Genomic DNA, 12,707 nt, shown 5'->3' with positions numbered 1-12,707 from the left:
CAGAGAGGTCAGAGGTAGCCAGGGGCCAGATCTTGCAGAGCCTTGTAGGCCACAGTGGGGATGTGGGATTTATTTGAAATGTTATGGATATCTTTTGGAAGTGTTTAAAGAAAAAACGAAAATGATCAAATTTAAATTTTAAAAAGATCATTGGATCTTGATTAGGCAATAGTTTCACAGATATAACACCAAAAGCGTAAGCAACAATAACAGCAAAAAGATAAATTGGACTTCATCAAAATTTTAAACTTGGTGCTTTAAAAGACACCATCAAGAGCCTGAAAAGACAACACACAGAATGGGAGGAAATATTTGCAAACTGTATATCTGACAAGGGACTTGTATCCAGAATATATAAAGAACCTTAACAACTAAACAGTAAAAAGACAAATAACGCAATTAAAAATGTGCAAAGGATCTGAATAGACAGTTCTTCGAAGAAGATATACAAATAGCTAATAAACACATGAAAAGATGTATAATTTCACTAGAGAAATGCAAATCAAAACGACAGTGAGATACTACTTCACATCCACTAGGGTGACTGTAAGAAAAAAGACAGACAATAACAAGTGTTGATGGGGATGTGGAGAAATTGGAACCCTCACACAATACTGGTGGAAATGTGACGTGTCACAGACACTTTGGAAAACAATGTGGCAGTTCATCAAACGATGAAAGATACAGTTACCATATGACCCAACAGTTTCACCCCTAGATATATACTCAAGAGAAACGAAAACAATGTCCATGCAAAAACTCGTACAGAATGTTCATAGCAGCATTATTCATAATGATCCCAAAGTAGAAACAAACCAAATGTCCATCAACTGATGAACGGATAAATAGAACATAGTGTATCCATACAATGGAATGTTATTTGGCAATAAAAAAGAAAGAAGTACTGATACATGTGACAACATGGATGAACTTTGAAAACGTTGTGCTAAGAAGCCAGACACAAAAGAAAACAGATTTCAGGATTTCCTTTATATAAAATATCCAAAAAAAAAAGTGAATATCTAGAGATAAAGCGTAGCTTAATGGTTGCCAGGGGCTGGGGGTGGGATGGGGAGCAGGAATAGGGAGTGACTGCTAATAGGTGCTGTGTTTCTTTTTTGGGTATCAAAAATGTTCTAAAACTGATTGTGGTGTTGGATTGGACAAATCTGTGAATATACTAAAAACCACTGAACTATATTCTGTAAATGGATAAGTTTTATGGTATATGAAATATATCAATAAAGCTGTAAAAAAAAAAAAAAGATCACCCACATCATTGTTGAATGACGCACCCTAGATTACATGTGAAGGTCGAACCCAGCACTGCTGGTTGAGACTAGACCGGGGGTCTACAAACTACAGCTCCATGGAGCTAGACCAGCCCACCTGTTTGTACAGTCCTCAACCTAAGAATGATTTCTACATTTTTTAGATGGTTGAAATTTTTTTAAAAAAGAATAATATTTTGTGATATTACAATGATAAGATAAGCAAATTAAGCAAATTTCAGTGTCTGTAAATAGTTTTATTGGAACACAGCCACGTGCACTCATTTACATCTTGTCTGTAGCTGCCCTGGAGCTACAAGGCAGAGTTGAGTAGTTGCAACAGGAATCAAAATATTTATTCTCTTGCTCTTTACAGAAAAAGTTTGCTGACTCTTGGCCCTCTAGCAGGGCAAGGGAAGAAGGAGGAAGACCAGATAGAGTCTACTACTGTAGCATAAGATCAAAGTGGCAGTTTAGTCTAAGGTGGTAGCAGAGTTTGAAGTGTTCTAACCCTGGATGGGTCTTCATGATAGAACTGACAGGATTTGCTGATGAATTGGATGCAGGGTGAAAGAGAATGAACAACTCCTATATTTCTAGCCTGAGAAACCAGAGGAATGGTAGATTCTGATGGATGTAGGGTGGAGGGTGATCAGGAGTTACAATTTAAAGTCTGAGAGGCAATGAAAAGGATGCCTGTTAGACATCCAAGTGGAGATGCTGAGGAGGCAGCTGGATGTACAGGTCTGGAATTCAGGGGAGCAATCAGATCTAGAAATATAAATTTGGGAGGCATCAAACCTGGTATGTAAATTCATGGGCCTGGATGTTTTGGAATGGCATATATTGTTCATAGGGGAATGCAGAGCCGTCATTACAGGTCTGTACGTTAACATCACGGTACTTTCCAGAACTTTCTGCGTAATTTGTGAAGTCCCCTTACCTGAATGTAAACTGCTCCAAGCCTTTCACACACCCTCAGCCTGGTTAGGAGTCACAGCTGCTCTTGCAGAGTGTGAAATTTCCCTTCAGGGTCACTCACAAGGGTTCAAGGTTCACAGCAGAATATCAATTCCCTTTTGCCTGTCCCTTGAAGTCCACTGAGGACATAGTATCTTGACAGTACAGTGCTACTTGTGTTTCCTTTTTTGCTGTTTCCTGGGGACTTCTATGTTTGGAATTTTTAATTATTCCTTTTAGGAGCATTCTCCTACCAGCAAGCAACCCAAATATGCCTGCACTCTTTGTGCTCGAGGGAACCAGGGAGTTTTTTTATGTTGATCACACAAATGATACTTGTAAGAAAATAGATCAGTGGCAGTCTCGTGTCTCCTGTTACTCACAATGTGTGGACAGATCACTACTGTGATCTTGGAAAAGAAGGAGATTACACACACAGCAGGTAGTCATCCCAACAATGTAGCTTGTCTGTGGACAGCTCAGGTCCGCTTGGCCCCTTGACCTGACATCAGGGCTCCTTGCAATTCAGCCAGTTTGCTTTTCCTGGCTCATCAACCAACACATACACACACACTGATGTACACGCACACACATACACACACATGCACACTGAAGTTCAGCCACATGCTTTTTCTTCTCCACACATTTTCACTTGCTGTTCCCTCTTCCTAGAACATGTTCCCTTTATGAGTTAGCCCAAATGTGGCCCATGGGAAGCCTAACCTGACATCTCCAGGCAGAGTTCATCTTTCTGCCCTCATGCCAGAGTTAATGTCTCCATAATCTCATTGCTAATTCTGTTGGGATGGTGCCTTCACATGACTTTCTCCCTCACCGAACAGAATTCTCTTCGTGTTTGCATCCCCAGCGCCTCTCACAATGCCCAGTCTGTAACAGATGTTTAAAAATCATGTGCTGAGAGAATGTTGAATGCCATACCCGAGATTACATGTGAAGGCCGAATCCACCTCTGCAGACTGGGGTCTCTGGGGCAGGGGACAAGAGGGCAGGCTTGAGGTGCGATAACTGCATCTTATTGGTTCTTGGCTGATAATGGCTGTTGTGATTACCCTCCTTGTCTTTACAAGGCAGTTAGGTATTTGCAAGCTCCCCAAGCTCCTTTGCCATCACATTCCTAGCAACAGCCCACATCCAGAGTATAAGGCATCTAGGAGAACTGCTGCTGCTTTGGAAAACCTCCATTAAGTCTCAAAGTAGACCAGTGGAGTGCATTTGTCAGCCATTTTTTGGCAACTGTACACACACATACTACACATACACCCCTGAACCTTCAGTCTTACATTGCTTCTGGTTGATGTATTCTTTTCCCTTCTATCTAAGCCAAAAACAACATTAATTATCCTTGTGCTATCCTTTAGCCATCTAATTCAGGTCTGTATTTCCCTAAGGAAATCCTTCCTTCTAATAATTTTCCAGGTCCATACATAAAGAGTAAAAGTTCTAGAAGCAATATTCAGGGGGACAGAAGTGGAATTGAAGTCTGCCCACAGAAACCAGCCGCGAGCTCTTCAGTCAGAAAGGCCAAGGGAAGCTGAAAGCTTAGACTCTCTGGGTGCTCTTCCTTCATTCATTCACTCATTCATTCAACCAAAATGTACTGAGATCCCACAGACACTGTCCTGGGTGCTGTGAATGCAGAAGAGAATGATACAGGCAAGACCCTTGCCCTCTTGAAGGTTGTATCTATTAGGGGAGACTGGCAGACTGACCCTGTGCTTTCTCCTTATAAATACTCATAAAGTAGGGTGAGTGGGTGAGGGAATGCTCTCTGTGGATTCTCACAGCACCCAAAGAGCTTCCCCATGAGTAGAAGTCCTTGTATTTCTGGAAGTCAGAGCTAGGATTAGCTGAGAACCCAGAAAATAACCTCGTTGAGGCTCCAGGGCCTAGTGCAAGACTTACTCTGGGACAGCATGTAGCAGTCTTGTTTGTGGATTTATTTGTTTTATTTGTTTTCTTTTTAAAGATGTGTCAGACATACCTTTCTTGGAGAAAATGGTGCATTTCTCACACTTAGCATTATTGGAAGCAATGAGAAATGGAGATTTCATTTCTCCAAAACAGATCTTTCTCCCCTCAACTAGCACATCTCCTGACATGACTAACTCACCACAGAGGACACACTGGGTACCAAATGGTACCTCCAAACAGGGCACCCCAGGCTGTCCTCAAACAGGTTTTTCTCCTGGGCAGGGATTTCCCTCCCCATAACATGCCCCCTCCCAAATGGCCACCTTAGGATTGTTCAAGGGCACCAATTTTTTTTTTTTTTTCCCCCCCACTGAGACAGAATCTCAGGGTTTGAATCTGCAGGTAAAGTAAGTGGCAGGTTGAAGTTCAAGTTCCTGTGGTGTGGTCAGGTTAGTGGGGATTTGGAATGGTTTGCTATCTCTTGTAGGCTCTCCCTAGTTTCACTTTCTTTTTTGCTACTCATCCAATGTCTTTCTGTCCATCATCAATCAGACCCAAGCTAAGCCCCTTCTTCCTGTCACCCTATCTCCCTCTCCTCCTGCATCCCTGTCCCTCTCCCTCTTAGGTCTTCTCCCTGGACCCAGGTCCCAAGTTGGAACTGCTGTCTTCACGGCCCTCTGAACTCTCTGGCCTCTGCCCATTGTAATCCTGTGCCTGACTTTCCCCTTGGTTTTGGACACTTAGCATCTTTCTCGGTTTTTATGAGCCTGCTTTTCTGCCAGCTCCTTTTGGTCTCCCTCCACATTTCTCTTTGCTTTCCTGAGTCCTCTAGGCCTCTACTTTGGCGTATTAATTTAATACAGCAATAATGAGCACTTGCTATCTGCTAGGTTCAAGACTACGGGCTATATTCTACAGGGATGAGTAAGGATGGGGGTGGGGGGGCGCTGGGCTCCTGGTGGGGCCACCCGCCCACCCCCACTCCCACCCCCCCACCCCCCATTTCATCTCTTGCGTGGGCCCAACTTGCACACTTCTCTGGTCTAAAGAAAACGATGCAGAAGATCTGTGAGATCAAATTAGCGTCACCTCATTGATTGTATACTATGGATGGATTGTATGGTGTGTGAATATGTCTCAGTAAAAATGCATTAAAAAAAAAAAAAAAAAGATTACGGGCTAGAGATGCATCAGCCAAGCCCCTCCCCAGGTATCTCATTGTAGGAGTTGAGGACAGGCCTGAAATCAAGACAGAGAGTGATAGAGAGTGTGCAGGGGTCTGGGGAAGAAAGCGGGAGGATGGCCTCTCCGGCTGAGGGAGGCGCCAGAGTCTCCAGGCAGAGAAGGGAGGTGAAGAGTATTCTAGGCATACGTGATGCTAAGGAGGCATCAGAGAACATGATGTGCTTTTTGAAGTTGTGTGGAGTTTAGAGTCACTGATGATAGGCAGGTGGGGAGAAGGAGTGGAAAGCAGAGAAGATGATGGGAGATTAGGCTAGAAAGGTAGTATGGGATCCCACCACTAAGAGGAAGGAAACTAGCATTTATACTATTTCCTTTAACCCTTATAACAACACCTTCCAGACTGACCATCCTCACTTTGCAGGTGAGGAGCCTGAAGCTTGGAGAGGTTAAGGGATATGAGCATGGTCAGCCCACGAGCAAGGGGATGGCAGCATGGAGCCAAGGGTCAGGGTTCCATTCCCAGCATCTCCACTTCCTTGGGGTACTGAGTACTCTACCTCTCCCTGTGCCTTGTTTCCTATTTGTTAAAAGGGCATAATAAAACCAGAACCTACTTTGTGCGTGGGGGACGTGAGGAGGATTCAGTTTAAAAGTGCCTGGATAATAAATGTTAACTCTTAAGTGACAGAGTCAGGATTCAAACCCAGGTCTATCTATCTGAGTTCAAGGCCCTGTGCTTTCCATGTATAGGCCACCACCTCCGGGGACTCTGAAGGGCCTTATGTGCAATACTAAGGAGAGTTTGTCTTGATCCCTGTAGTGGGTTGAATGGTGGCCTCCAAATAGATCACGTCCTAATTCCCAGAACCCGTGAATGGTAAAGTTGTTGTTGTTGTTGTTTAATGCTAAAGTTTTATGGTAAGGTTTTTGCATGTGTGATCAAATTAAGGATTTTGAGATGAGGAGATTATCCTGGATTATCTGAGTTGGCCTCAAATGCCATCAGAAGTGTCCTTATAAGGGAGAGATAGAGGGAGACGTGATAGACACACACAGAAGAGAAGGCCACGGGAAGACTGAGGCAGAGATTGGAGCTGAGCGGCTACATGCCAAGGACTGCCATCAGCCACCAGAGGCCAAAAGAGGCAAGGAATGGGTTGTCCCCTGACACCTTGATTTCATGATACTGATTTGAGACCTCTGGCCTCCAGAATTGTGAGAGAATAAGTTTCTGTTGTTTTACATCACCTAGTTTATGGTAATTTGTTACAGCAGCCACAGGAAATTAATACAATCCCACAGGTAATAGGGAACACTGAAGTTTATTTATTTATTTTTAATCTGGGAGTGATTTGGACTCATATGTGTGTTTGAAAGACCACCGTGGGAGAGGACCTGGGGGCCAGGGGGCCAGGGTAAGGGGAGTGAGGATGGAGTGGAGAGGCTGGATGAGATGGAGTCTTGGTACTTGCTGGCTGATAGGGTGCAGATGGTGTGAATAACAGTCAACTAACAGCCCCCTGCTTTAAATCCTTCAGTGGCTTCCCTTAACCACGGGAGAAAACAAAATTCCTCAGCCCAGCCAGCCCTTTACTCTCCGGCTATTGTTTACTCCTCTAGCTTCATCTCAGATCTCCTCTCTCCCTCAACCTCCATGCCCCTTAAACAAGGCCACATTCGAGGCACAGAAGCAGGTGGCTCAGTATACATCTCTGCCCACCCTGCCCTCTGCCTTGTCCTGTCCCTCCTGCACCCAGAAGTGTCTTCCTTCCCTTATTCCACTTCTCAGCATGAATACTGCCAGCCTATCTCTACCCTCTCATCTAACTCAGGAAGGCTGCCCATCCACTGATGCCAAATCTGTTCTGGCTTCTCAGCCACCTTCCTGGCACCTCGTTTTTGTTTGTTTGTTTTTAATTAAATTCCGTTTTATTGAAATATATTCACATACCATACAGTTATCCACGGTGCACAATCAACTGTTCACAGTACCATCATATAGTTATGCATTCATCACCCCAATCCATCTTTGAACATCTTCCTTACATCATAAAGAATCAGAATAAGAATAAAAAATAAAAGTAAAAAAGAACACCCAAATCATTCCCCCCATCCCACCCTATTTTTCATTTAGTTTTTGTCCCCATTTTTCTAGTCATCCATCCATACACTAGATAAAGGGAGTGGCAACCTGGTTTTTATTCCTCTTTACCCGAGGCCAACTACTCCCTTGTCCAGAAACCCATCTGTCTCCTAGTTGCTTGGATCTGTCTCCTAGACAGCTTGGCATAGAAGCTGAAGTGCATGCAATCCCTCTTGTTTGTGGGATAAAGATGCTGGCCCTTATATAAGAATATTGTAAATATTGACTGTCATGATCTTCTTTTCCACCAAGCTAAGAGCTCCTTGGGTCCAGGCACAGTGTCTCATTGTGGCCCTGGTGACTCAAATGATTAGATGACAGACTCTCTTTCAGTGTTTCACACACACACTGTTCTCTCCCATTACCTGGTGCCCCAAGAAAGAACCATCGGTCTCCCACCTACCGACCCACCCACCCATTGATTATTCGGTCCTCCCACGAGTCCACCAGCTGCTCAAAAGACCTTGGGCAGTTATGCGGGTGCAGTTTACAGCTGTAGCCACCAGAGGGCGCTGCTCAAAGCCCACGAGTCCCAAGAGCATCTTCCCAAGGTCGTCTGTCTAGCCACCAGCAAGAAGCAGGTTCTTCTATCAGTTACATTCTGGAGCTAAGGTGTTCTGTCCATTATGAGGCTCTTAGAGCAGAAAGTTGGTCATTAACAGGACCACTTTGCCTGCTATCTCCAAAAATTTCTTGGGAAAATACCATTTTCTACTAGAATAGGGGACAGAAAAACGGACTTGATGTTATGATAATCTGTCCCCTGCACAGGCCTTTTGAAGGGTGGACATGTCCCTGAATGAGGGTGGCATGAAGACCCCAAACCCACACTCTGCCCTGGGCTACAGCCCTACCTCAGCCAAGCCTCAGCCCACCCCTGGACACTGTTCCTTCGAATCTGAGAAGCTCTGGATAGGGGCAAGTCACAGACCTTCTGACCATAACTGCTTCATCAGTAAAATGGGAATGCAAACACACCTCTTTTTCACAAAGTTGTGACAGGGTAAATGAGCTACTGTATATGAAATTGCTTTGAAAAATGTGAAACCCTGTGGTGATGTAAGACAAAGACACTTCTATTACACCCGTTTCCCTACTTAAACCACTTGCCAGGATTAGGAGGAACATAAAACAAGAGGCAGCTCACAACAATAATAATAGGTCAACAAGGGTTTTTGAACTCTTGTGGGGAATGGTAGCAGAAAATGTCGTTTTTAATGATTAAATGTAAATTACTCTTCAGATGGTGTAAGATAAATAATTGTTGTGCAACAAAATTATAACAATCATTTCAAAAATCAGAAGAGAAATAATCATTAGAATTTCAAATATTATCAACATGATATCTTATAGACCTAATTTTTTACATTTTTGTGCAATTGACTCAATTTATTTCAAAACGTTTTATGAAAGTGTCATACTATTTTTCCTGGCATTTCACACTAGAATTAGTAGATAGTTACTTGGTTTAGAATTTTCAAGGCAATAATCTTCTTTATCTACAGACTCTAGACAATCTGAAGGAGGGCAAACACCATCTACGGGTGCGGCCTGCAGACATCCCTGTTGCCGAGAGAGCGTCTTTGAACTACTGGCGAACATGGAAATGTATAAGCAAACCCTCAGAATTTCCTATCAAAAGTCCAGCCTTCACAGGTATAACCAGGAACAGGCCCACCATTCTGGAAGCTCACACCAGCTTCCCCCTCCTCACCCTAATCCATCCAGAGAGCACCCTGCTTTCTGAGCTAGTTCTGGATGATTTCCCTACCTCTACCATCTGATTTGATCGTGTGCCTTGCCACGTTCCCTCTCTATGGATGGTTGCCACTAGAACTAAACATCCTCCTCCACATTCATTCCTCGGCTTACTGGTTTCACTTGGGCAAGGCTGGGCTGCATTCCACCCATTCCTAGACATCGGGGAATTCTACCATCCTTTCAAGTCACCTCTAACCACCGCATAAGGAGTCCCCAAATGATCAATGTCTGACAGGTCCCTTGCAGCATAGATTGGCTTATCTGGGATGGCAGAACAGGCATTCATGATTATTGATGAGTTTGAGCTTCCAGGAGAGTCAAATATCTATTGCACCTATTGGTAACAATGGCTGGTTCGAAAAATTAGAAAGATCTACCCAGGTAACCAAATGACTTTGGGTACATAAGTCCAAATGTCATAACATGTCCCACTGTCCTTCACTGAATATATATGTAAAAAAAAAAAAAATTTAAGTTCTCCAAGCCCATCTCCCTACCACACTCCTGCCAAACCTTAGGGTTAGACAGAAGGAGGCAACTGGCAGGGACATCTCTCAAGTGGTCTCTCCAGTTCCTCTGGGACTCCTGGGTCAGTGAGAGCCCTGCTGGACTCTGCGAGCCCTGGCATCCGGGAAGTGGTGACAGCCTCTGCTCATTCTCCTCCAGGCCTACATGATAAGGCGCCTTTAGGGCTCATGGACACGCCGCTGTTAGACACAGAAGAGGAAGTACACTACTGCTTCCTGCCCCTGGACCTGGTGGCCAGGTACCCGAGCCTGGTGACTGAAGACAACCTGCTGTGGCTGGCTGAGACCGTGGCCCTGATCGAGTGCGAGTGCAGCGAGTTCCGCTTCATTGGTGATTGCTCTGTCCTGGGATGGTGTGTTGGGGTGGGTGGAGTGGGGGCCAGGCTGATAGGGCCCATCCATTCCTCCCCATCCTAAGCCCCACAGAGGCCTAGCTTGGTGCTCATGGCCTCAGGAGTCTCCTTAGGGCCAGGTGGTAGAGGCCTGACGGAGCCATCCAGAAGCCAAGTGGATTCCCAGCATGAGACTCCCACTGGCCTCAGGGCTGTTTTACCTCCCTGTTTGGTTTGGGATGGCCTGGGAATAGAGGACACCAGAAAGTACCTGAGGTGGTGTCAGGGAACAGAGGTGTGAAGGGCATGGACCCCTGAGCTGGACCCCAAAGTCAGCTTCCCTTCCTGCTCTGCCCTTAGGGATCCAACTGGACTTCATAAGGAAATATGGGTGTTTCAAAGGATGGTCCCTCCCTGCTGTCACATCCACTAAAGTCAGAGTTAAAGGGAAAGAGTCTCTGGGTGGTGACAGGTTCCCCAGAATCATTGTAAAATTGTCCCCCTGTAGCTAGCAACCTAAGGAGGGATGAGATCTTCCACTCCGTACAGAAGAGGCACCCTCCTCCACCAATGCCCCAGGATGAGCCCTACTGGGCTTTGACTTCTGAATCACTTCTTTGGTTCCAAGCTGCTGCCGCTGTCTGGAAACAGGGCAGTACATGCCCAAGCTGCACTAGGGGCCCAAATGCCAGGAAACCCCGCCATTCAGACTCAGAGTCACCTAGAAAGTTGTCCATGATGTGTTTCTGAATCTCCAAGTTGATTCACACAGGACATTAGCGCTGGCTCCATCTCTGCCTCCCACACTGCAATCCAGGCAGGGACAAACTGCAAGTGCTACCTGCTGGCCCAGGCTCGGCCAGGCCCCTCCTCTCTAAGCGGCAAGACAACTCTCTCTTTTGGAATGACCTGCTCTTGGGTCAAGATTCACAGGGTAAGTCTCAGGGCCAGTGTGCTCAGCCAGGAGGGCCTGGCTTGGGAGCCCCACCCAGGCTGGGCCACGGGAAGTCACACCCACGGACTCAGACGCAGGAAAACAAAGTAATTTGGGGTCTTTCACCATGAAAATCACCCACTCTAAAGCTAACCTAACCAGGTATGTGACCTAATCAGGTATGTGTAGAAACTGTTTCAGAACAAGGAGAGCCTAGGATAAGTTGCAGCACCAAAAACTTGTCAAAACCTGTATCTGCAGTTAAATCAATATAACCCTGTTAACTCATTTTCTTTCCCCATACTTTTCAAGTGAACTTTCTCCGCTCACAGAAGATTTTATTACCGGATAACTTCTCCAACATTGATGTGCTAGAAGCAGAAGTGGAAATTCTAGAAATCCCTGAGCTGACTGAAGCTGTACGGTTGTACCGGATGAACACAGGTATGTCTCCCAGGGAACTTGGCCCTCCTCTTAGCGCTTTGGGGCAGTTGGGACTTGAGATGGAAAAACCAAGAGCAAACATCTCCCCTCCCACAACCACTTTGGATTTGGGGCTGTGGTGAGAGAAGTGGATGTTTTGTCCAACTTCAAATCCAGAAAGATGAATCTCGGCCTGAAACCCTGCGTGCCCTCTGTCTGCTTGGCCGCCCTGATAAGGAAGGGTGGGTGGCTGGCAGCCCACTGGGTTGAAGGGAGCCTGGCCCAGCCCGGAGTGGGCCTGGTGAGGAAAGCAGGCTGGTCTATCCCTGGGAGGGAGGCTGCGCACCAGTGCAGGCTCCCTGGGGCAAGGGAGGTCCACCCTGCTTATGGAGGTGACAAGCAACTGGGCATTTGCAGCACGTACCTGCCATGCCCATCCATCCTCTTCCAGGCACAGATGGAGGGCATGGGAAAGCTAAGGCAAGTTCTCCACTAGTATTTCAGATACCCCACCCCACCCCCAAATTCCCCTGTCCCTCACCCCATAATTCCTGGCTGCTGTGCCTCAGTTTCTACCCATTCCTGATTCTTCCAGGTCCCTGTTCAGTTCAGGCATTCACACTCCCAGCCCCACCTCATTCCAGCTTGTTTCTCCCCTCAAGTGTTTGATTCACCTTTCATCACTCCATTTGCCAAATCCCAAGCTTCCACAGAAGCCACTGTACATATTGTGAGGAGGGCATTATCTCGGCGTGTCCTCAGCTGGCATTCTGAGAACGCATAGAACTGTCTCACACATGTGAAGTTTGGCCTGCACATCAGCAGACACTGATCCCAAGAGAATGAAATGAGATAACATTAGAAAGGACATTAGAGAACATCCTTTTTCTGTCTTCAGGCTAGCTCTCCCAGCCCCTTCCCCAGGCAAAAGAAGCCCCATCCTATTTTGGGGATATGGTATCCTGATACAGGTCTCAGGAGCCTCTCCCAGGGTCTTACAACCCACTTAGGGGGTTGTGATTTCAGACCCTTCCAAGGGGCTTCTGTTCCTCAGAGAACATGGAACATTGTGATGGTAGATCATGCCTCCTCCACAAGATCATGTGACGATGGAACGGAACCGTGTTTGTAGACTGGTTCCATAAGCCCTGCAGTGCCCCCTAAACACAAAGTGAGGATTTTACCTCTTATAAAGCCTCAGAACTAAGGAAAGCAACTCCAGTAGCCTTGGAGATGGGC

The 12,707-nt window shown here is 45.9% G+C and overlaps 1 protein-coding gene across 1 annotated transcript in view; it reads left to right on the top strand.

The window, feature by feature from the left end:
- KCTD19 (potassium channel tetramerization domain containing 19) overlaps positions 1-12,707 on the top strand; it is a 30,655-nt gene that overhangs the window by 8,547 nt on the left and 9,401 nt on the right. The window contains exons 4-6 of the mRNA XM_037815489.1: positions 8,997-9,147; positions 9,919-10,110; positions 11,358-11,489. Of these exons, the coding sequence (XP_037671417.1) occupies positions 8,997-9,147; positions 9,919-10,110; positions 11,358-11,489 (475 nt within the window). The remainder of the gene's footprint in view (positions 1-8,996; positions 9,148-9,918; positions 10,111-11,357; positions 11,490-12,707) is intronic.

The sequence above is a fragment of the Choloepus didactylus genome, chromosome 22 (genome assembly GCF_015220235.1).
Source record: "Choloepus didactylus isolate mChoDid1 chromosome 22, mChoDid1.pri, whole genome shotgun sequence".
Lineage (NCBI taxonomy): Eukaryota > Metazoa > Chordata > Mammalia > Pilosa > Megalonychidae > Choloepus > Choloepus didactylus.
The sequence above is the reverse complement of the archived record's forward strand: the minus strand, read 5'-3'. Positions and strand labels throughout refer to the sequence as shown.